Source organism: Corvus kubaryi, unplaced genomic scaffold, assembly GCF_017639235.1.
Source record: "Corvus kubaryi isolate FWS band 111438036 unplaced genomic scaffold, C.kubaryi_AGA036_p1.0 37260, whole genome shotgun sequence".
Lineage (NCBI taxonomy): Eukaryota > Metazoa > Chordata > Aves > Passeriformes > Corvidae > Corvus > Corvus kubaryi.
Window position 1 is genome coordinate 1,609,410 of NW_024581077.1, and position 24,784 is coordinate 1,634,193.

General features: G+C 41.0%; 1 protein-coding gene and 1 long non-coding RNA gene across 3 annotated transcripts in view; one reads left to right on the plus strand and one right to left on the minus strand.

The window, feature by feature from the left end:
• Window positions 1–23,284, plus strand: part of NOX4 (NADPH oxidase 4) — a 113,761-nt gene extending 90,477 nt beyond the window's left edge. For both annotated transcript variants that reach the window (XM_042024028.1, XM_042024029.1), the window contains 5 exons: window positions 660–779; window positions 4,224–4,332; window positions 4,909–4,977; window positions 7,066–7,166; window positions 12,114–23,284. In XM_042024028.1, coding sequence (XP_041879962.1) covers window positions 660–779; window positions 4,224–4,332; window positions 4,909–4,977; window positions 7,066–7,166; window positions 12,114–12,234 — 520 coding nt within the window. In that variant the 3' untranslated portion in view covers window positions 12,235–23,284. The remainder of the gene's footprint in view (window positions 1–659; window positions 780–4,223; window positions 4,333–4,908; window positions 4,978–7,065; window positions 7,167–12,113) is intronic.
• Window positions 1–24,784, minus strand: part of LOC121662649 — a 787,841-nt gene that overhangs the window by 407,214 nt on the left and 355,843 nt on the right. The window lies entirely within an intron of this gene.

A 24,784-nucleotide genomic window follows, 5' to 3' on the forward strand; every position in this document is an offset into this window, starting at 1 on the left:
TGGTTGTTTACATTCCCTGCTACCTCTTCTGTGAGAGAGAAAAGTCTTGTTTATGGTATAGTAGAAAAATATTTTGACAATGGATGTTTTAGGATTTTAGCCAATCACCCCAAGGGGTGGCTGGTCCTTTCTCCAATTAGACTATGAAGAAAAAAGTCTGTACAAGAGTTTGTAAAATAATTAAATAAATCAATCTTGCTGCACAATTCCTGCCTGCTGGATCTTCTCTCCTCCTCCTCCCTATGGCTGCAGGATACAGTGATAGACCCTAGGGCCTAGGCCTGCGGTAATATTTTTCTTTCCTACATATGACCCACCAAGTCATTATTGTATCTAGTGCAGCCCTTTCTTTGCCCTCTAACACCAAAAAAATAGGAAGCCATAATCTAGTCACCTCCACTTGTTCAATTAAGAAATAGCTTGTCTAATCATGGAATGTGCCAAGAGATTTTAGATAACAGTTTTTCTTGCCACAACCTGTACATTCATTCCTGTCCATGTAAAGCTTTCCAGGAAAAAGATTTTCACATTCTGCATGCCAAGACTAATAAAAATTTGAAACAAATTCTTTGTAGGGTTTTAATTCCAGTTTGCTTTTCTTTCCCTTTCTCTGATCTTAACAGTTTCCTCTAAAAGCATGCTTTTTGCTCTTTATGCAGACTGTATGTGGATGGACCTTTTGGAAGTCCCTTTGAGGAATCCCTGAACTACGAGGTCAGCCTCTGCGTGGCTGGAGGTATTGGAGTTACACCATTTGCATCCATACTCAACACATTGCTGTAAGTGAGCTTAAGCCTTTAAAGCATTTTGCCCCAATTTACAGCAACAGTGCATGTCAGAAAGGCTTTGAGGGTCTTAGAAAACTTCCACTGGTATAAGCTAATGGTTCCTTGAAAAGATGTAGAGGACTGGGATGTCCCTGAAGGGCATAAATCCTCTCATACCAGCTGTGTAACCCAAAGAGTTGTGGCAGAGATGTGCCAGTGATGCACCTGGATGGGGACAGTGTCACCAGCCTTTGTATCCTGCCACCAGCCTAACCTGTGATTAATGTGGTCACAGCCCTTCAGCAAGGCTTGTTCCCCTAGTCCCAACTTAGATGAGGCTGTGTGCTATGAGAGTTTTTGGGAGTCAGACAATTGTGACAATCTTTTCTGCTGGAAATGCAGGGCCAGCTCTCCTGGTTTGACTTTTGTAAATGTCTAAGCTTGATGTTTTAATAGGAAGGAATCAACCCGAATTCAGGTAGCATGCAGATGTTAACTCCATTTGAAAAGTTTAAATTTTAGATATGCATTTTTCTATTTTTTCCCTTCTTGTCTTTTTCTCTCTCTCTTCTTAAATTTTATTTTAATGTAAAGCCTTTCACATTCTATGCAGATTAAACTTTTCACCTCTTGTTCTTCTGTCACATTGACAGCATGGTTCCCACCAAATCTTATGCTGGTGAAATAGGCTTGCTTTTATGATTGCTATTGATTTTTTATTTGCTAGAGTTATTGGTTAAGAGCTCCAGTCACAGGTTAAGCACCCCTGTTTCAAAGGCCCAGTATAAACAGCAGCCAAAGCAGCAAACCTTCCCTGAGAGGCTAAGAGGCTAACTGGCTTTGGGAGGGCTTTACAATGCACAACTAAAGCATTTCTTCCAAGATGAACTTGCCAATGGTCAGGTCTAACTCCAAAGTGAAGTGTGGAATTTAGATGCCGTACACGTTCTTCTGTCCTTAACCTGGGCTGGGCCTGACAGTGCTAAGTGCTACTGAAAGTTATTAGCCTCATGTGTCTCATAGTGCTGCAGCCCCCAAAGACCATCTTGGGCTCCCTCATTTTCTTTTCTTGAAAGCATATGGATCATCCTCTCAAAACCAGGGTAAATTTTTGCTGAAAGCCTGGGGCTCAGGTGGATAAAATGACTGTTTTCCTTGTGATGGATTATCCCTGGTAGTGTTTAGCAGAAATGTCACGGAACACAAAGATGGGCCAGCAGCAGGTAATTAGATATTTTCCTCTACCAGTGTGTTATCAGAGGCTGTAGGAATTTGCACAGACACTGCAAGAAAATGGTAGTGTCCAAAGGATTTTGCAATGTCCTTTTATCTACATAAAGCCATAAATTGACTTCCAAGGAGCTAATTCCATAACCTGCCTTTGTAGCCACTCTTCCCCTTGTGCACTGTACAGTATACAGGGGAATCATTCTGGGGAAAAGTTAACAGTCTTAGTCTGCTTCCCTCCTCAGTATTTAAACATCAACAAGGCACTGGTTTAGTGGATGATCTGCGTGTGTCTTTGCCCTGGCTTGGAAGCAGATATTGGCAGGTATGAACATGCAAACTGCCTCATGATGCCAGCGCTGCAGAGCAGCCAGGCCAGTCCTGCTGTGTCAAGGACACACAAGTCTAGGAGAGGTCCACAGCCTGTCCTTGAAATCTTTTTTCCTGCTCTGTTGTTTTCCCCTTGTATGTACATAATTTGATTCATGCCCCCGCCCTTCCCTCCACTTAGCTGTTGAACCCTATGCCCTATTTTAAGAAATTATAGCGTACTTTAAGGAAAGATAGAGGCTTTTATGCACAAGGGTCTGTAAATAATGGCTGTTATGGGCAGTGTAACACAGAAATATGCAAGAAATGTTACATATAAGTGGTTGTAACGGGGGATTGCACCTCTACTGTGCAATTATATCCTGCTGGAGGTAGATGCAGGCATATGTGTCTGGGGTGCTATTTTAAATCTATGCTGGACTTGTCTGATGAAGTTTGCAGTCCAGCCTCTTTGGCCAGCTGCAGTGTTTCATCACTGAGAGTGGTGTTTTGTTACTGAACTGGGGCATTTCAATGCAAAATGCCTTGCATTTTTCTCTTTTTTTATCCCTTTTTATGGTGAAAGGCACTTAACTTTCCTTGCTGCTGCTTACAGTTCTCTTGTCACATCTGACCAGATTGTGACCCTTCCTAAGGGCTTGTCTTAGTTTAGGCAGTCAGAAAGGGATGGAGAAAATCCTGTTTGGCAGGTCAGCAGTTTACAAACCAAAAAATTGAAATCAGGACTTGAAAACCACTGTATTCCCCAGTCTGAAAGCACTTTCTTTACTCTCTCTAGGGAGTTTACATGAAAGATGAGTGCTCACTTCTATGTGCTGCTGAGGTGCTGCTGATGTGTCCATTCTTGCCTCTCAGGGGAGGGCTGTGGGGAGGCAAGACACTGGTTGGAGCCATCACTTATATAGATCTATTATCCCTATACCCTTGCTGGATATGCCAGCAGCTAGAGTTTGGAATAAAGCACAGTGGGTATGGTGAGATGTATCATGAAACTTTTCCCGGAGGTTTGGCTCCTAGGATTGGCATTTGAAGTGCACAGGATATGGCCTTCCCTATCTGAAAATTATATTAGGAGGAAAAGGAGGAAACTGTGCACTGACCATTCCAGTGATCAGAACAACAAAAAACAGTGTTGGCTAACTAAGAAAATGCTTCCTGAATACATGTGCTTTATTTCAACTCATTACTCATCAGGATATTTTTTATTTCTGTTTTCTTTCCCAGTTCATTCAAATCTCCTTCCTTTGTGCTTATTTGTGTTTTAATTGATTTAGAAATCTGACACGAGAGTCCTGTTTTTCTAGATGCAATGCCGGAATCTGCCCATGGCTGCACTTTATCTACCAGCATTTTCTGAAGTCTGTAATATATCACACAGTTCCATAACACAATGGAGCTCTGATTTGATTTGGTCTTTGTGATTTTGCTACAGTATTAATTATAAACAACCAGAGCCTTTCAAATATAAAGGCAGAATTAAGTCCTGCCATTATTGCATTTGTCAATATTTTCCACTTACGGGCTGCTTTATAAACCTAATAAAGCATAATAAATACACTTGAACTTAGAATGTCTCCTTTGCTTTGAAATAAAAGTTTGATGATGATACATGAAGTCATTTTTGCTCCTCAAATCATCTGTGTAGCTGACAACTTCCTAGTGTGGAAGCACTAGTATCTGTGATGGCTGTTAGCTCTGTGCTAGAGATTGAATATTCTCAGGATCATCCAAATAGGCTGTGTTGGTCAATTCAGTGTCTGATGTATCATAGCTTGAAGAGCAACTTAGCAGTTAGCTTCTAATGGAAATTCATGTTTCCATTAATGAATATAAGGCATCCTAATTAATGTTTCCCTTTAAAATTATAATTTTGAACTACCCACACATTTTATTTTCAAGTGACGGCTGGAAATGCTACAAGCTCAGAAGACTCTACTTCATTTGGGTATGCAGGGACATTGAGTCTTTCCGCTGGTTTGCAGATCTGCTCTGTATGTTGCATAACAAGGTAATGGGTGTTGTTTGGAGGGATCCTGACAACTTAAATGCAAGGTATGCCCACACCACACACCTGGCATTCTATACAACATGGCAGCCTTGCTCAAAACAAATGAGTTCCAGCAGTAGCTTGGGCTGCCTGATCCAGGCTTCATTTGTTTTTGGAGCTGCACAAACCAGTTTGAGTATCCATCACCAACGTTTCATTGCAGCATAGCCATGTTCCAGTAGCCTGGGCACTTATCTGTGTCCAGACTACTTTATGAGACAGAAGGAGCAGCACGTGCATTTTGGGAAGTTTTGAGTGGCCCTTAGTCATTTGGCTAGTAGACAGATTGAGAAGGGAGTGGGATTTACAATTCCAAGTGTATTTTAAGAGCCATGTAGCTTCCTAAAATAATATTTTTTACACAGCATGATGTGCAATATTCACAAAGGGGTGCTGTGGAAGCACACCCTCTTCATTAAAAAGCTTACTTCACTGATGCTGAAACCCATGTCCCTCAGCATAGTAGGCATAAGTGACTTCACACTTAGATTAAGAAAAAGAATATTATTTCACTAGCTGTTTTTATCATCCTCCCAGCTTTGGCAGGAGAATCGGCCAGACTATATAAATATCCAGCTGTACCTCAGTCAAACAGATGGAATACAGGTATGTGGCCAAATGTTGTTTGTAAACTAAACTAGACCTTGGAGTAATAGGCGATGCAAACTGTCAGTCAAAGGCAGAAGGGGATTACTGCAGATGGTAAAAACAGGAGATGAGGCCATAAACTCGGGTGACTGATTCATTAATAGAGCAAGAGAGCCAGTTCATCCCCACAGCATTAAGAGAGTCTAGTGCAGTACCCTTAACTTGATTAGGTGTGGGCAGAAATCCATATCTTCCTTTTCTAGGAACGAGGTCCTTCCAGGCCAGGCCACAGACCAGACAGTTGGCCGTGTTCGATGGGAAATATGCATTGTTTCTGGGCTAAGAACCAAACCAGAATAGTTCTAGGAACTTGCAAGCTCAAATCTTCTTTTCCCATATATATTTTGAAAGAATCTAGTTATTTTTAAAAGCTTTTTATTTCATTGCCTCATAAATAGATGAAAGGTAGAAATTTCTTGATGTGTAAGACTGAAAATGATACTGAGCTGTAAATTGTCATGTATTGCCAATGACAAGGCTGGGCTAATTCCCCAAATCTTGGCATCTTCTGTAACTATTTATGCTTGCAATCTTCATTTTATGTTATTTAGCCCATAAGCCTAGGTACAAGTCTTTACTGTGCCGTGTCAGGAAGCTTTCCACTGACTACAGGGTGCCCAAAGACAAGCCTGACAATAACTGCAAAACATCAAATGCAGTGAGAAACCATGCCCAAAGGATTTGGATCTGCCTGGTATCAGGTGGAGATAGCATAACATTCACAGCTCTGGTAGGAGCACAATCCCATAGTTTAAATGATGTGATAGCCACAGTAGTTATGACTATGACAAATGTAATGCCTGGACAACATATGTTGATTGAAATGGACTGCTTGAAAATGCCTGATTGATGAAGCTGGTGTGTAACTGTTAGGTTAAAATTAAAACTGGAAGCAGGACTGCAATGCAATGAGGTAGTGAAAGTGAAGTAATAGCCAATTCAAAGGGAGTTTTCTGATACTATATAATGTACTACTACTGCATAGTGATATTAATCAAGCAGCTGCCGAATTTATTTAAGTCAGCTTTTTGGTTGAAGTCTTTCTTTAAAGTCACTTTTTTTTTGTGGCTGTTGAACAAAACTGCCATGAAGCATAATGCTGCTCGTAATTGCTCAAGGAGGAGTTAAGTCTCCATGGCCATACAGGTGGTGTGTTCACTGGTGTTAGTCCAAAGTGCTGACTGCTACCAAAATCAGGGCAGTTGCATGTCATGCTCCCTTTGTGCAGCAGCCCTTGTGCCTGTGTGGTAAGAGCCCAGCCTGCAGCAAATGCCTCTTGTCTATAAAAGCCCAGAGGAGGATGAGTTGGCCAGGACTGTGTTTGCATTGGTATGAGGAATGTTCCAGGTTGTTCAGCAATGGGAGGAATGTGGGAGCCTAGATAACATGTAACTCTGCCTCTTGCTGTTGCATTAGGGCACCAAACCCAGGGTTGTGCCCTGCAATGGGAGGGCATTTCACCTTATCAAAATGCTGGTGAGTTAGTGCTCTGGAATGGATTGGGTTCCATCTGGGGAGCAGTTTTGGCTGCTTTCTGCTGTTACAGCTGCTGTTACAGCAGCTCAAAACAGCTGGCAAACTACTCTCAGGGAGAAAAGTAAGATTTCCCTTGTTACTTTTTCAGATGTAGTCATCTCAATAGTTACTTGTACAAAGTTTGAAAAAAAAGAAACTTCAGACAGAAATATGATTTTTGCATCAGCAGCATTTCTTCCAGCTTAGCATTAAAAACCAGTGTGGGAATGAGTAATAGGAGCATGGTTATTGTTTTATGGCTTAAATAAATTGGTTTAAAAGTAATGTGGAAATTAATGAGCAGCTGCATGAGGAACAATGTATAACAAACACCAAGGAGAGCCATCGAAAAGGTACTGAGCAGAGATATTGGTGCATAAGATGGCTGCAGTTCTCATCACAGCTGTGGTACTTGTGCTCAGGTTGTGCACCTCAGCACCCTGGCAAGTCAGCCAATAGCAGAAATGGGAGCCCTGGGTGATATGAGGCAATTTGCAAACCAGGCAGAATGGAGTTTTTTGTTTCTTGCAGAAAATAATTGGGGAAAAATATCAAGCTTTAAACTCCAGGCTTTTGATTGGACGACCCCAGTGGAAGCTCCTGTTCGATGACATAGCAAAGTGCAATAGGAGGTAAGTGCTTGTCCACTTGAAGGATGCCACAGTTTGATGGCTGGGGATATCTGCTTCTAGCTGTGTTTGTATGAAAATATTTCTGGGCTTTATCTTGCTGAGAGATAGCCTATACAAACGGAAACACTTTTTTTTATACGCTCAAAGCAATTCAGCTTTTCATGAAACTGAGATGTTCAGTGGCCCAGAAAATAAAAGGAGCAGATTTCCATCTCACTGCACAGAGATTGCCTATGTTCTTGTCTGTGGCAATGTCTTACTTTCAACATATGCTGGTTTTTTATATAAAGTTACATTTCTTAAAATTGTTGATTCATGATTTGTAATGCTAGTTTACAAACAGAATTCCCAAGGAAATATTTGAATTACCTGTATTGTTTTTATTCAGAAGATGTATTGTCTTTGGATATTACTAGCTATTTTTTATTCTCTGTTAAGACCTTGCAATGCCTTTTTACTGTGCTAGGAAAGCATATTATGATCTGAAACAAGACAAGTATAAACCAGAAAAGACATGCAATTAGACTGTGGAATGTCTTTGTCCAGATCCAACTTTGTTGGTTGAGTATTTTACCCCCTACTGGCAGTTTATTGCCTCAAAAGCTGATCTGGAAGAAGAGACTGTGTGAATCTTCCCTAGTCCACTTCTGGCAAAGTCAGTGGTGTGGGAGCAAACCCTGCCGAGTAGCTGTTGATCTGTGTGCATCAGGTTGAGAGGTGCTCAGCAGAACTTTCCCTCAAGAACTTTTTGTCCTCTCTTGCACTTGCAAAGTGAAATCTGCCCATGGCTTGTTGACTCTTCTCTTCTGAGGCTAAATATGACTAGGGGACACTGAGGCCCTGGCTCTTGGGAAATACTGAGTGCCAAATGTATCACTGTGGGCAGTGTGAGCTGCTGACAATACTTGTCTTGGATTCAGGTCATAGTAGATGTTGTGAACAGGATGCCCCAAAGGCTGCTAGGTCTCGAGTAGAATTTTCACACTTAGAGAAGGGGTTTAGATTAAGGAACCATGGGAAAGAAAGCTTCAAAGAAAGAAAGAAAAAAAAGAAGGAAAGAGAGTTAGAGAACGAAGCTGACTTTCTGGATTCAAAGATCTCTGCATAGAGGACTGTTGACCTTTTATGCTCCATTCTAATGTCTTTTTTTGTTTAACTATGTGAGTGCAGTTTTAAAAGATGAAAATGATGATGTTCCTGCCACTTTCTTCCAAGGATGTAAGAGCACATAATATAGATGAAGCTGTTAGTAGTACTAGTAGTCATCCTTGCTTTTTCTTTTTTGCTTTCCATTGCATTACTCCTAATTAGTCTTCGAGTACCATTTTCTCTGCTTTTTCACATCAGGTCTTTAAATTGGGCCACCATTTTCAAGCAAGGTGTCTTTTAATACCTAAATAATGTTCTGACTCTTTTGATTACCTTGCTACGATCTAGAATTTGTCACCCTTTGTCATATCTTTATCAAGGTTTATACAGCTCTGTACCTATAGATGTAGTTACTTGTAACAATGCACAGTAGTGAGGCCTTTAACAACCTCAGCAGTCCCACAGAAATTTACCTTTTGTAGGTAATTATTCTCTGTATTTCCTTGGATGAGATGGGAACTTCAGTTTTTCCCTTCAGTCCAATTTCCAGGTCTGCTACTAGCTTTATTTCAGTTCTTATTTCTCTGTAACTTTCCGCCTAAGTGTCCCTGCTGCTATACGGAGACCAAAATAACCAAACTAAAGCAAAACAGGTCAATCAAGTTGTTTCCAACATCTGGTGCCAGTGTTCAGGCTTTCACATTTGCAATCATCCCCTTGGGCTTGTTTATGGGCAGCCAAGATATTTTCTAGTTTTTATCTTGTGATTTTAGGAAAAGCTGCACATAAATAAACAGGCAGCTGGCAAAGCTCTCACTGTGTAGCTGTCTGATTGCTGTGTGCTTTGTGAATTGTTGCTGTTGTTGCTGTTTGGGTCCCAAATAAGCAAAGTCCATTTGTAAGTGTCTGAGCTTTGCCAGACCTTCAGAGCGTGACATGGGACAACCCAGCATCAGGTTCCTGATCCCTTTTTTTTTCTGGAAAAGAGGAGCAGACGTATGCCATCTACTGTTCCTATTTCACATGACACCTGCAGACCCAGCAATCTGCGTTGGAATAGTTACGTAATAAATTACTGGTCTCTTTTTTTCATGCTTTTTGTGGGGGAATGGAGCAGCAGCCTTGTTCCCATTCAGTTGTGTCCTGGATGAAAAGCTTGCACCATGCTCAGTTTGCTTAAGTCAAATGGGCATGTGCTTTCTTCCATGTAGAGAACGACCTAGAAAAAGACATGAATACCGGTAGGAGAAAAAGGCAGGGAACACAATGATACATTTCTCATGTGCTGTAATGGAGAAACCTCTCTCTAGGAACAAACGTGGGATTTAAAACAGGAACATTTCAAGTCCTGTCTCTGTCCTCTCAATGTAGCAAAGTATTTCACCTCTCTCAACTCCTGCTGTTCATAAAATGGATGTAAGAATATGTGCTGACCTGCTCATCCCATAGGAACACTGAGGAGTTACGTGCTTTGTGCTCTGAATGAGTAAATCCTGTATTGAAGTTTGTAATTATTACAAAGAATGGCCTATGGCATCGTTTCCTTAACTGTAAACATGTTAATGGTATTAATGAAGATTTTCAGATGCAGGACTACACAGCTGCCTGTTTTCATCTAAGCCACAAAGTGAGCCTTTGTCCCAAACAAGTGATAAAACAGTTAAAGCCCATCAGCTCAGGGTAGGAATGTGCTGCTCTGTGTAGCAGCTTCCCTCAGCCACCTTCCTGCTTGTGTTCCAGCATCCAGGCAGGAGCCAGTTGAGGCAAGGAGGGAGGCATCTGCAGGCAGGGACACAGGGGAGGAGGGTAGATGGTAAGTGAAGGGGTGTCCAGACTAGATGCTGATGCTGGGTATCCTGGGAAGGAAGTCTGAGAGCCTCTGGCTCACTGCACAGGACAGTGACTCCGATGGGTTTCAGGAGACCTCCTTAGCCATGGGTCTCTTGTGTGACTTCAGGCAAATCATTTAACCTTCCTGTGATTCTGATTACTAGCCAAAAATTCTGTATGTCTTGGAAGGATGTTGTTGGGGTGGGAATACACTGGCAGTATGTGCTGCTTAGACATGTATTTACTTTGTTGGCTATTTATATGTAGTGAAAGAGAGAGGGGCAGCTGAACTCTTTGGGGTTTGTTTTATCAGTTCACTGTAGTAATTAGACTAAAGAAAAAGAAAAACAAAAGAACCCCAACAACAACATTAATTCTTTCAATTAAATACACAGTAGAAGACAGAGTCTTGCTGGCAGCTCATGAATCCTTTTTCTCCAGTGTGCACAGATTAGAGGGAGTTCAGAGTCTGAAAGTGCTGAGGAATCTTGTTTGAGAGCAACAAGCAACAGCGCTCTCATTATTGCTGCAAATTCAGCCACCAGCACAACACCCCTTGCCATTAAAAGGAGTACTGCCAGGACAGGAAAGCTTAATAGATAAACATAAGGGTGAGAAAAGTATGATTTATGACTTTACCATAGATTGATATGAGAGATGCTGTCATTGAAGGCAGTTAAAATCAGTGTTGTAAGGTGCCTGCACAAGGACACCACTGCAGTTACCTGCATAACTTTGTGATGCTTTTCAATGTTTGAGTGCTCAGTTGTACCATGCCAGTGTTGCTGTGCACTGGTGCAGCGTGCACTGCCGTGCTATTCCAGCAGCTGCCTGACACCAGACATGTACACTTGGCAGTATGCGTCGAAGATTTCTCCTTGTATTAGTTCCCTCCTCTCATCAAACACATGCACAGGGAGCTTTAAACTGAGTTTGATTATCCTGCATGTGCTAAAATATTGTATATTAAATAGTTACTGGATAAAATACTGAAATAGTCCAGGAAGAAGGGTCCAGAACCCAAATCTCCAGCCTCTTGGTGAGTGCTGTAGATCACAATAGTTAGAGCCATGTTGCCTCTCATATGCTTTTTCTTCATCCTAGTAAATCTTTAAGATCTTTTTCTAGTAGTAGTGGCACAATTTTAACAGGAAGAGGATGATTTTTTTTCATGGTACAGAAAAGGCAGCACTGCATTGTCTTTCCCTGCTCCTTCCTTTCCCTCTCCTCATCTTTCAAAAAAGGGAAATGGTGACTATTGTGAATTGCTCAGTCCTGCTGTGGTGGATGTGTTTTGTTCTGATGTTGGCTACAGTTCTGAGCCCTCAGATGTTGTATGACTGTGAGTGTGATTTACAGCCTATTTTTAAGGCGACCAGAGAGCAGAACTGTTGTCAGTAGAGGGATGTGAAAAAGTCAGGTTAACTAATGAAGGCAGGCCAAGAGCTATGGGTAATGAACAAGGATCGTACTCTGTGTTTGACTTTTCATAAGATTTCCCAATATAGATGTTTAAGAAAAAAACTGCATGCTAATATGAAAGTAAAGCAGTAAAATTACTCTGTTGCTGCCAGAAATAATCATTGTTAGTAGTGCTCTGTTTTCATTAGTGTAGTGAATCACTGTTAGTGACCAGATCTGCTTGTGTAATTTGTGAGTTAAACTAAGAAAGTCTTGACAGTAAGACACATTTTAAACAAAAAAGCAATTAATCATGGAAAAAAAAATAGAGTGGAAAATAGTACTATTTCATCATTTAGTATCTTGAGATTAAGAATAAGCGCTTCTTCCTTAGAGTTGTCTTAGTCAGATAAATAATAGGGTTTGTTGTAGGGATACCTGGGAGAGATATGGTGGCTTCAGTAATACTAACTACATCACCTAGTGAACTGTTTTCACTTTAAAATCCATATGTAATCAGGTTATGTATAATACCATGAGGCCGGAATACAATTTTGTCTATTATTGGAAGGTACTGTTTATTCACAATGTCATAACTTCCCCCTCCCACCCCTTTTTTTTTTACAGGAAGACCATTGGAGTTTTCTGTTGTGGACCAAACAAAATCTCTAAGATACTTCATAAACTGAGCAACAGCAGCAACTCTTATGGGACGAGGTTTGAGTACAATAAAGAATCCTTCAGCTGAAAGTCTTTTGGACTAGCAAGACTCTCTAGAAGATAAAAGTGCAATTTTTTGTTTGTACAATATAAAAGTTCAGCTGTGGTTTAAACAGACAGAAATGTACCAAAGAATAGCACAAATGTTTTTATTTATGATTATTTAAGACTGATGGATGCAGCAGTATACCAACAAATAATCAGTGCTTTTACTCAAATGCACTCACACAATATTTGTGGTGGGAGTGATTCTTCGGATTTGTTTCTGTTAATTAAAAAGTGCAGAAGCTGGGGAGAGACGCAATTGCTTTAAAAACTGATGGAAGAAGAATCTGTGGAACATTTGAACTTCTTCCACTTCAGTCCTCTGAGGCTGGATCAGTAAATGAAACCCCAGGTTAATCCAAATGGCAAAACATAGTGTATTACAAAGACTCTTGCTTTTGTTGGTATACAAATGTTATGGCTTTGGGGTGAAAATACTCCATATTAAAGATTTTATTATACATTGCAGAACTGGGATTCTGTATTTAAAATATAGAGTGTTACTCTTGCTAGTTTACTTCAGTAATGAAGTTAACCTAAGGAAAAGTGAGCACAATTTCGTAGCACCAGTGGGCAGCCTCTGCTGTGATGCTAGTCACAGCCTCTTGGCAAGCACGCATCTGTACGTGGAGAACTCTGTATCTCGCATCAGTTCAGCATTCAATGAGTTTGCAAAATAAGTATGATTTATGCAGCCATAAAGATGGAGCAAGAAATGTGATGAACAGGAGCAGACAGGACCTGAAGTTTTATTACACCACACACTCAATGTGGAAGTTGCACTCACTCCGCACTCATGCCCTGAATGTCAAATACTTCCAGCTTTCACATGCTCTGACTGATTATTTTACAACACAGCAGGTTGAAATCCAGTTTTAGAGTTCCCAGCGCATGTTTGGTTGACTGTGATCCTTTGGGTATCTTCCCTGGAGCCACCCTTGTTCGCCCTGGTGCCACTGAAAGCAGGATGAGACCAGATCTACAGCAGGGTGAGAATAAACCCCTCAGCTCTGTGGCTCCTTGGATGACGTGTGCAGATAGAAACCTTACAGGAGCTGCAGTATGCTTCCAGTATGTTCCAGAGAGGAAGATCTGAAACATCCAAATTTAATCTCTCTTCCTCTTCTCCTCCCCACAGCTGTTTTCTGCCCGTAATTGCCATGGGAGAGCTAAAGGTTGAAACTGGCACTTCATAACTTTTTGGTTCTGAGGAGCACCTTTTTTTCCCTGTCCAGATAGCCAATCCAACTTCCTTTATTTCTTCTTTTCTCCCTTTTCCTTACTTTGTTGAGATGAGGGCATTTAAACAGGAATCAGACAGCTGGCATAAATATGCACCACTCTAGTGCCTCTTAATAGAGCAGCATCACTTCAACATGCTGAAAACCTTCCCCTTGATCTCCAGCAGGAGCTTGGGAGCAGTACAGAGTAGTGTTTGCAGCATACACAGGCAGAGGCTGGCCTGAGAACTCTCGTGCCTGTGATTCACCTGTATCTAGGGCAGTGCATTTGATTTCATTTACATCTGTCCAATGAAGACCTTTTTTATTTTAGTTGGAAAGGCACTAAATTTCCGCTCAGGACACAAACTCTGTACAGAAGTCTGCAAGTATCAGTGTGAGTGTTCAGAGGGAAGCATTTTTCTGGTAGGTGGTATATAGGCACGGTGTACGTGTAACTAGTGAGAATGAGTTTGGTCTTTGCCTTGGCAGCTTCTGCTCAGGAGTTGCACTCAGTGGGCAACAGGGTGGAGGTGCATCAGTGAAGCCACATGGGAATGTGTTCCTCAGTGTCCAGACTTGGCACTGAAGTCTTTGCCTCTGGCTCTGCCCAATTTGAAATTCAAGGAGGAAAGAAAGAACCAGAGACAGACGAATTCCTACTGATGAGAATTCTAGAAGTAGCCCAGATGAGAGAAGCTAAAATAGAAATGCAGTGTGAGATGGGAGCCTACATTACAGCTACTGATTTTAGATTTTTTCTCTTTGAGGCTGGAAGGACCATTATTTTCCTACTGGATCTCCTTCATCCATCACTGTAACTGGAGGTGTGCAGCAAAGGATTAGGGTTTCTTTAATCAGTAAGATTTATTATTTATCTAATACTCCCTGCATAGATGTTATAATAAACATAAAAATGTTGGCAAAATGCACAGATACTGGATATTGTAGGTTGCGCATACTTTGTTTCCTGGCTGTTAGTTTAAAGCATGATTGAAATCATGCCTGCATCTGTTATCCACAACCAGAAAGTGATCTTTTCCTCTAGTTTTGGGATCTAGTATCTCATGCTTTTTAAATACAGTTTAGAGTCATCTAATCACTATGTTGTTTGTGGTTTCCCATCTCCTCTGACAGATATCGGCTCCATTACCATATAATGAGCAGCTAGTTTTGCAGTTAGCTCTGTGCTAAAGCAGAGTATATTTTCTGGCTCAGCTTCTGTATAGGTAACACTTTATAATTAAAATAGTAATGCTAGTACTGTGCTCTTGTTCTGCATTGTAGCAGGAGTTGATGCTCCTTGTAGGCATGTTAAACACATGCTGTTACATTAAGCAGTGCTGTCACAGCAAGATCTAAGTAGATCCAGGCTGTCCTCTCTCTCTCTGTGCTGTATCTGACTCAGCTGACCCACCTGTAAAACAAGCTCGGGACTATCTGCCTTTCTGGAGTGTTTTGAGGCTTAACTAATGTTTTGGGATCACTTTAATGCACAAGCAGTGAAAAGATCTAACTGCTATGCAAATATACTTGTGTTTTGTTTTGGGTAAACCTTTCTGTTATTGATTTGACTAATCGCTAGACCAGGTGAGGAAGAGTTTGAGGAAAGTCTAAAAGCTTCAGTTGCTTTTTTCTTTGCCTTGAGCTATGCTTCTTTAAGAGAGGCAAAAGTTTTAAGCGTTGTTGAGTGACTGTGACTTGGCTACAGGAGTGGCAGATATTATGATAAACACAATATTTCTACAGGCTGTGTTGTCATTGCTCTTTCTGAGTGTCTCTCCAGCTTGCAAAACAGAGTCAAGCCCTCTTTTAAACTCCATTACTTTTTTCTCTGTAAGCCAAGTGTGTGTAAAAATATAACTCAGTGCCAGACAAGTAAGTGAAAGCTGACAGCACCCAATTCCACATTTGCAGATCAACTGGATTTACATAATTGAGCATCACTTTGCACTTTAAACTGTGTCCTGTGAGTCTGTCATAAGTGTCCTGCTGGCAGGGGAAGGATCCTGCCCGGTATTCTTCCAGTTTTCACTCAGTCTTTCACAAAGCTGCAGACCTCTCAGTGTTTGCTCAGCAGGATCTTTGTGTTTTATTCATCAGATTTGTTTCAGGACTCTTTTTTTTAGACCAGGAATGTTTCCATACTGTGATGGGAAACCAAACCCTTTCCCTGCAACAAGAATCCAGCCCTTGTGCAGCAGTGTGGGACTCGAGGCTTTACTCAGCTAACAGCAGGATTAATCAGATATATCCAAGACCTATTCCCACATCACTGGGATTACTTGTGTGAGTAAATTCCCACTGCCACAACAAAGAACAGCAGAGATGAGCCCTGATGTTGTGTGGGAAGGCCTGGTGGGGAATGACCTTCACCACTGAAGTCTGCAGAACAGCCTGTCCCTCCACAATGATTATTCCAGCCCTGAGTTTGAAGCAACACTTCCCTGTTCCAGTATGTGGTACTACTACTAGTGTGTAGTAGTTCTTCCTTGGACTTTTTTCTGCTCTTCTAGAAGGCAGAACTGAAAGCAGTGTGAGGTCACAACAAACAAACAACCTGGTCTGGGAGAAGACACCTAGCTGATGACTGCACGCTTAGGATAGAAAGTTTAAACCAAATCTATTTTTCTGCAAAATGCTGATTGTTTTGCCACAACAACAGTTGCTGTAAAGGAAGAATAGATAAACCTTCCCTCTGGAGACTTCTGCCTACACAGGCCTGTTGTGAAGATGTGTGTGAAAGCACTGCACACCTCCTTACTATTAGGGTATGCAATGATAGAAGAAGGGTAATGTATTTGAACTGGAAGAGGGCAGATTTAGTTCTGATATTAGGAAGGAGTTCTCTATTGTGAGAGTGGTGAGGCCCTGGAACGGGTTGTCCAAAGAAGTTGTGGCATCCTTAAAAGTGTTCAAGACCAGGCAGGATGGGGCTTTTAGATCTGGAAGATATCCCTGCCCATGGCTTGTGGGTTGGAACTAGACAATCTTGAAGTTCCCTTCCAACCCAAACTGTTCTCTGACTCCGTGATTCCATGGTTCCTATTACTTCAGTTTCCACTGCATCCTGATCTCTGGCTTGCTCGCTCAACTCTGAATCCCTGTGGTTTTCTTTGATTGCAGATCTTCATCTACCTTGTTTGCAGATGTGTCTTGCAGGTGAGAGAAGTACTGCATATATTGGCACCCATGCACTGCCTGATCTAAGCATGGAGCAACCTGTGAGCATTCTTCACAGCCAGTGCAAGTGCAGGATCTGCCTATTTGCTGCTAATGCCTCTGGTGCATAGGTGGCAAAGAGATTTGGAGCTGGCTGAGAGGGGGCAGATAATGCAAGGAGCAGAGCAGCCATGTTGGGAACAGTAATTCAGCTGTAACAGCCTAACAGCATGGTTTGGTAGGACTTGGAGAATGGCAGCCTAAGAGGAAAACCTCTACTCCACATTTAATGCACCAGGTTATAGTTTCAAACCACAAGATGTGGCTTAGGGGAAGCAGACATGAGGCTAAAGAGTCATTGCCTTAGCAGTTCAAGGACTATAAGTCAGAGAAGATAGTTATTAAAATTAATATTTTAATAGTTATTAAAATGCAGTGTTTACTTTTTTGAAAAATAACAGACCTTCTAGGGAGATTAATTTTCACTTCAGCCTGGAAATAATTTCATAAACTCACCAGTTTGATATAAGATAAGGTGGGTCTGTTCTTCTCTGGATTATGCATCCAATTTTTCTGCTGATTTGCCACCCCTCACAATTTAAACCAGTTTTTATTGTTTTAGCAAAGAGGATTTAACAACAAGGTTTAATCAAAATGCCATTGGTGCCTGTGCTGAGCTGAGGTTTTCTGCTATGAATGTACATTTTTCAGATATATATATATATTATATAGCTGATGACTCAACTGTGAACAGTGATTTGGGATTTGCATTGTTTCTGCTGCTGGTGTATTTCATTAAGGCCACTACAGTGATGCACTGGCAAAATGTATGGAGCTGAAATGAGACTCTTCATTCCCATATAGAGCCTGGTATTTTAGTGCCTGTACTAACCACAGTAAATCCTAGAAACACTGAAATTTCCTTTGTAGGCACAGTAGATTAATTAGCATATTTTAAGGTTAAAAACCCTGAGTCCTCTGGTGGACTGGCATGTATAATGAATGCTCTGACACAAAGGTTTTGAGCAACAAATGCTTCTCCTTAAAGGGCTGGATAAGGATGTGTGAAGGTTTAGTATCCTGCTAATTGTATCACCCGTGTTGTAAGGGGGATGGGATCCGTTCTAGTACCGCCTCTGATGTTATGAATATCTCTAAACTTGCAGTGGATCCTCAAGGTTTGCCATACCTGAAGTGTTATATTCTCTAGAGGGATCCTATTTGTAAGACACAGGTGCTGGATCTGTACTAAGAGCAGTGGATCTGTCCCATTATTACATGGGCGCAGAAAGAAAGCTGGAAAAGGCCACTTGTCCCGATCATTGATTGCTTCTTAACAGAGCCCTTGGATGAGGGAATAGGCTGGTCCTGAAGCTCCAGGTAAACTGCTGTCAACCAAGGAGCAACCCAAGGAGGGCAGGAGAGGATGATGAATGCCAACAATAAACAGGGTAAAATATTTTCTACCTTGGAGCCAAGGGGAGGGAGGAGACATTCTTCTTAGTTTCTCAATTTTAGAAATTAAAGCAAACCCCATTTTCTAGATGCAGATACAGAGTCTCCCTGGGGGTTGAGAGCTAAAGTATGCAAAGACATTGCATTTCTGTGCAGAACTCAATGCTAAAGCCCAGAAGAAAACTAGTATATTTTAGCAAACACCCTGGAAATAAGCAATTTCTTTGAAGCAAGCCCTTTACTCTTTCAAGTTAACCTATTTCTAAAAAACATCTACCTCTATTCTGCAGCTGTGGAATTGGGAAATAGCTTTACCTGGTAACTCCTTTTCACCAAAATACTGGAGTGTAGAGTTCTCTGTGTCAGCTGTAAGTAGCTTTGACAGTTTGATAAATAAATTTCATGTTTGTTGCTGCTGACCCTAGGAAAGGACAGCCTTGAGGATGAGAAGCAGTGTTACATAAATGTCTAGTGCACATAGCATCGCTGAGCAGGGAGACGCTGCTGCATCGCTTTTGGTGCACCAGTCACTCATTAAAATTCTGTCATTGCAAGGTCACATTGCTCATCTCATATTCTGCAACCCTGGGGAAGAAATTTGGATGAGAGGTGGGGGAGGAAAAGCAAAAACTTCCTCCTTGTACAGTAACCAAGAATGTATTCATTGACAGCAGGGCACTTATTTTGATTTCAAAAGAGCATGCCATTTCTTTTTCAGGGATAACGGATTCCCTCCTGGTGCTGTGTCATGGTGTTTGCATGTTAGAAGTGTAACACAGGGATAACGGGTGGCTTCCGAATTGAATAAATAACGCCTCTGAGCTTTTGCTTCTCCCTTTAATAGTCTGAGAGAAATGCAAAATACCAGAGAGCATATAGAGTGGACTGTGTCCCAAGCTGAACTCGGCACAGTCTGGTTAGGAATGCTGCACAGCAGGTCTGCAAGCTGCTGGGAAGAGGCAAGGCCAAGGTTGTGGGTTTGATCTCCGGATGGGCCATTCACTTAAATGATGATCCTTGTGGGTCCCTTCCAGCTCAGACTATTCTGTGATTCTGGGTAATTGTTTTAGGGAGAACACATCAGTGATAGATGATCTGCAGTCAGAAGCTGGCCAGGTCACCACACTGGCTGTCCCATCTCTGAGCCATGATGAGTCAGAGCAAGTCCTACGTATGCTTTGGCAAAGGGAGACTCAGGGGCTCTTGGACTGAGCCTGCAGGATTAGACAAAAGGTGGTTTAGACAGAGCTGGACAAGCTTCCAGTGTGCACTTTCAAGCTTGGAGCTGTCATACTTGAGGGTGAATTGTGTAGGCAATGAGCTGGTCTGACCTTTGAGTACAGTCACAGTTGTATGGTTAGCTGAAGGTATGGACATACCCTGTGTATTTCTCTAGCTTTGTAGAAGCATATTGCTAGGGACAGGGAAGCAGGTTATGTTATTGTACCTCATTAGGTGTTAGATGCTTGAAAGCATGTACTGGCTAGAACAGATGAGGATGGTGAATGCCAGCTTCCACCCACAACTGAATATACCCTGCCCATGTTTGCAGCAGTGTTCATCAAGAATAAATGGCAAAATGTCATCAGAGAAGGCACAAGTGCTATATTTTGCTTTTACTCGATCAGAGCAACATAATTAGCTGTTAATAGATACTTGCTGTGAATGTGAAGATTCACCTATGACATTATTCTTTTTGGCTACTTAAGCTCTAGTAACTGTCTGATACACACTTTTTGACAAAAACATAATGCCCCAAAGCTTAAAAACGTGGCTGAGATGGAACTTGGCAAGGGATCTCCTCCTGATAGTGAAATATTGTCTGTTGGAGCTGGGTGCATTTGTGCTTCAGTCATCTTGGTCTGCTCCACCACCATGGACGATTAGAGGGAGCTGAGCTTTCAGATCCATCTCTTCCCTCTGTGTATGACCTCAGCCTTCATCTAGAGGTGTGTTTGAATCTTTGGATCATTGGATACATCATCACCCGTGTGTCCCATAGTCCTTCTTTTGGGCTCTTCTTCCCTCCATAGCACAAGAGGCTTCTTCCACCCTGTGTTTCCCATAACTCAGGAAAATGCCACTTTGGGAAATGCAGAGGGCCTCAATTTTAATCATGGTATACACCAACCTTTATAATGTTCCTGGTGTACACAATCCAATGGGGTTCTTGTAGTCACTTTGATTAGCATCAGGGAAATGAGGGGTGCAGCATCCCAATGCTGGAGATGCTTTTGGCAATGACAGGAGGGGCAGTGCTACAAGGGCAGCTATGTAGAAAAGGGGAAAACTCATAGTAGCAAAGATTATGTCATCTTCTGTATGAGAATTGGGGATTTGGTTTTGTGAAAGTCAGATCACTTGTGGCTACCACTGAAATTAAGTCATGCTTCTGCTTTCACATGTAGGCATTTCAGGATGCTGGGCAGTGATGGAAAGGGTTTCTTTTTTTCAATTACATTTGCTATTTCCATACAGCTCCGGCTTTATTAATTGCATATGATTTCCTTCTTTCACTGATTAAACATTTCCTCGCCTGGTTTCTTTGCTTCTGGGAGCTTGAGAGCTCATTGTTTATAACAGGGAAAGAATAAGTATTGTGCTGTTAAGCAGACAACTCCCAACACATATGTTCAGCTCTGCCTCTTTGAGAGGGAGGCCCTGGTGCTGCTGTGAGTGCAGAAGGGCAGAGCTTTCACTTAGATTCAGATGTGACAAGGACCCTTTTCCAGGCTTCATACATTGATGAAGCTCTGGGCTTATTAATTAGATTTTTCTGAAACAGGTACCCTTAGTCCAAATGTGCCAGGTTGTGAAACCCCTACTTCCACTGAGTTTTTCTCTCCCTGTGTTCATTCTGATCATTTGCAGGAGCAAATTTGATGAAACACATTTGGGTAAGAAATGGTTCTCTTGGTCTGTGGTAGTTGAGAAGAAAAGTCATAATTGGGGTATTGGCCCTCAAACTGATGTCCAAAAAAGTATTTTGAATGGCCCAGCTATATTAGTTCCATAATGTTTATATGGGAATTTCTTTCAAGATCTATGATTTCACATTGTTTTATATAAATCTAATTTCATTTTCAGAAACAACCAAGCAAAAAAATCCCAAATATCTTTTTTACATCGAAAATGCTCGTATGTCAAAAACACGTCTGTTTTGAAAGAATTCTTCCAAGATTCTTAGAAGAAGAGTGGAAACTAGCTTGAAAAAACTCTTGTTTTCAAATACCAAAGCATTCTTTGGTTTTGTTTTTTTTTTCTTTCCAACCTTCATTAATGAAACAGTACAGTTCAAACTAAACAGTAGTACCACAGTCTGAGCTTCAGCAATTCGGTATCTTCCTTTTAAAGCAAGACCTCTCTCCAGGATCATGTCTACACTGTCATCTGAACCTTCAAGACAATGTCTGTAGCAGGTCTAGACTTGGGTTGCTTTGAGGAAGAAGACATGATCCATTTTTGTCTTACTTTGGGTAGTTATTTGGGACTCAAAAGCCATGTGAGAGTTTGGTGTGGTAAACAAACAGGAACTGGAGCCACTGGTGCAAATGTGAGTATACTGAAAAGACTGTTATCCCACTAGACAAGTTAATTAAAATCCAGTCTCAGGAAGGAAGATGTGGGCCACAAAGAAAATTCTTGCCATACATAAGATTTGGAAAAAGGAGTAAACTAATGTCAGCTTTCCAATTTTTTTTTTTTTAAATGAGCCTTAGAAGTAATTATTAACAGTTAACATGTATAATGTGATAGAAAAATTAATGTCTTTTCTGTAGCTGTGGGTCTTGACTTTTTCACTTGTGACCACATTCTTCCCTCACTCTTCCCTGTCCCAAAAGAAAGAGACCAGAAAATTTGTTCTGAATTTCCAATTCTGTAATTACATATCTTTTCCACTAGAGGTGAAATAAAAATAATTTATTAAAAAGGAAGGCAACATTTACTTCTGATATCTCTGTACAATGTACGAGATAACCATTTTGGAAAGTATTCATATAAATGTCCACAATTTTGAGTACTCAATGTTCTTTTCAGAGGCACCTGTTTATATTAATGTAATTTCACTCTGTTCTTATGTTTTTGTAGATCAGGATGTGGTACAATTCTTTGAAGAGAAATATCTGCTTAGTTTCCAAGTGGAACAGAAAGCAAAATTTGGTCCCAAACTTTCATTTGTAAGTTTTTCACCCAAGCTTGACTTTAAGAATAGTACTTAGTGGGTTTGTGTCTATGACAAGTCTTGTCATATGAAACAGCCCATTTTGTAGCCTCAGCTTGCTGGCCCCCGGCACAACAGAGGAATTGTGTTTCACGGACTGGAAGGACTTAAATAGGTCGCTTTTGTACCTGCATGCCTGATAAACCTTCAAAGAGTAAGCAATAAGCGTTCTGACTCTTAGTTCCACTAAAATGAAGGAAAATTTTTACCAATTATCTCTATAATAAGGCAGAGCTAGAAAACGGATAATTAAAAAAAGTCCTGGATTTTTATTTTCTGTTTTATTTGGGGTTTATTTATTCTTCTCTTTTTCATGAGTCATGTGCAGAACTCTTTTCCCATAGTGTCCCTTTCTTAGTTACAGAGTGTTGTGAGGGTAGATGAAATCCATTGGCTAAAAAAGGGCTCAGACAGGGAAGAACTCTTGAGTTTTATCCCATGTTCTTATGGAGCTCCCCTACAAACTGGTCACTCTGTGTAGGATTTTCAGTGTAACATGAAGAATTCAAGTTCACTGTCATTTTTTATACCAAACTGCATTAAGTTTTTTTCTAAAATCCCATCTTCTTTTTGACTACCAGTAAAATGGGAACAGTCACACCAGAAAAGAGTTTAGATTTGCCTGGAAAATAGTCCTTCATTTCAAATTTGTTTAGTTAAAATACAAAATCCTGATTGCAGTATGGAAAGGAGCCTTCTTTCCCAGAATACTCGTCTGAATTAGCCATTTTATCTTAATGGCAGTCCTGACAACTAAAGTATTTGGCTGCTGAGTTCTTTTGCTGTTCAGATGTTACTTTTACATTCTGTTATATTAGCAGATCATCTTAATGTGATTTTATGTCTCTTATTGTATTTGACAAAGCACCATATGTTAATACATCATGTAATTATGGCACTATACTCTAAAGGTATTTACTTTACAGGAAGCTTCATGACTTTGGAATAAACAACCATTCCAAGACTGAGCAAAACATGGTTGAGTTGCTGTTTGTGACCTGATTTCAATTAATGATGTACTGGCTTAATCGTGGAAGCATTGTGTGTGTGCATGTGTGCATGTGTATTACTGCTGGTAGGGGAGGCTGGGATTTCACTGCTTAGCAGAATGGACTCTTTGTGATGCCCTAAACTTGCTGAAACATCTACACAGGGTTCACAGATATGCTGCAGGAGAGCCAGACTCCTCTGGCACGACAGCAGGAGGTTGGGTAGGATACCCAAAGTACCATAACTGTACTAGGCACCCTTGTTTAGCCACCCAGAGTCATTTTCTGCCTTAGAACATGAGAGACGTGCTTACTCTGTATGTATCTGTGGCTGTGAGACCATCTCAGAAGCAGAATATATTACCTCATCCTCATCATCTCACACGCTGGAATTTAGAAGAACATCACTCCTCTACACTGTCTTTGTTTAGAGCACAGTGGAAGGAGAAAGCAGCATCTGCCTTACCCTAACCCATCAAAATCAGTGATGAGCAAAGTTCCTTCTCATATCAGAAGCGTGTAGAAATCCTTCCCACCTGTGACAAGTATTTGGGTGCCTGACATTGAAATGTGCTCTGGGAATTTGCTTTAGTCTGCTTGCTCTGGTGAAGCATTTCACAGGGTGCTCAGACCATGCTGCTTTTGATAGCTATTACTCTGAGAGCTGCTATTTTATTATGATCTTCAAGACACTGCTGATTCTACAGTAAATCTGCAGCAACTGGTTTAAAATTCATAATTGACTTCCCAATAATGTGTTTAGGGGTGTTTTGGGTGCCCTGCAGACTAAAGCACCCATTTCCATGCTGAATGTTCTGGTAGCTGTCCACCTAATCATTTCTGCATTTGGCAGGGTTGTGGGTTTTTGTAGCAAAACTACACATCAAGCATGGATTAATACAAGTATGCAGACTTCTCTGAGGTTTTTCAGAATTGTTAAAAGTTCTAGGTAATTTAGTTTTGAGAAGTGAGGGTACTTAGTTAAACTGCATATATTGATCCCAGGGTTGTATTTTTTATTTTCTCATTCCAGAGTGGTGTTGATACAGTGGTGGCAAAAGGTACCATCCCTCCAGAATGAGGAGTTTAACTGCAGCGAGATAAAAAAAAGCCAACAAAACCCTGTATATTTCTTCTCATTTATTTTTAGTTGTTAAATTAAAAACTAATAGGGAGGGCTAACAGCTCCATTTTAGAGAAGTTCCTGATCTGTGTAACTGCAAAAGGTGTTTATTTATACTAAATGCAGGGTCAGTGGCAGGCAGGGCAGAGTTATCAGAGGAAAAAATTTATATTTTCAAAAATTATGATGGTGTTTTCAATTAAGAGGAATGTCCTTTCCCACTCACCTTCCCCTGGCCAAGTAATGAGGTTTGGCAAAATGTGTTTTGGCTCTTGAGCTTTGATTTTCTGTCTGATATTTGGAGAGTTTTTATGGGAAACTATATATTTCACAAATGCACTTGATCAAGAGAGAAATCTCAT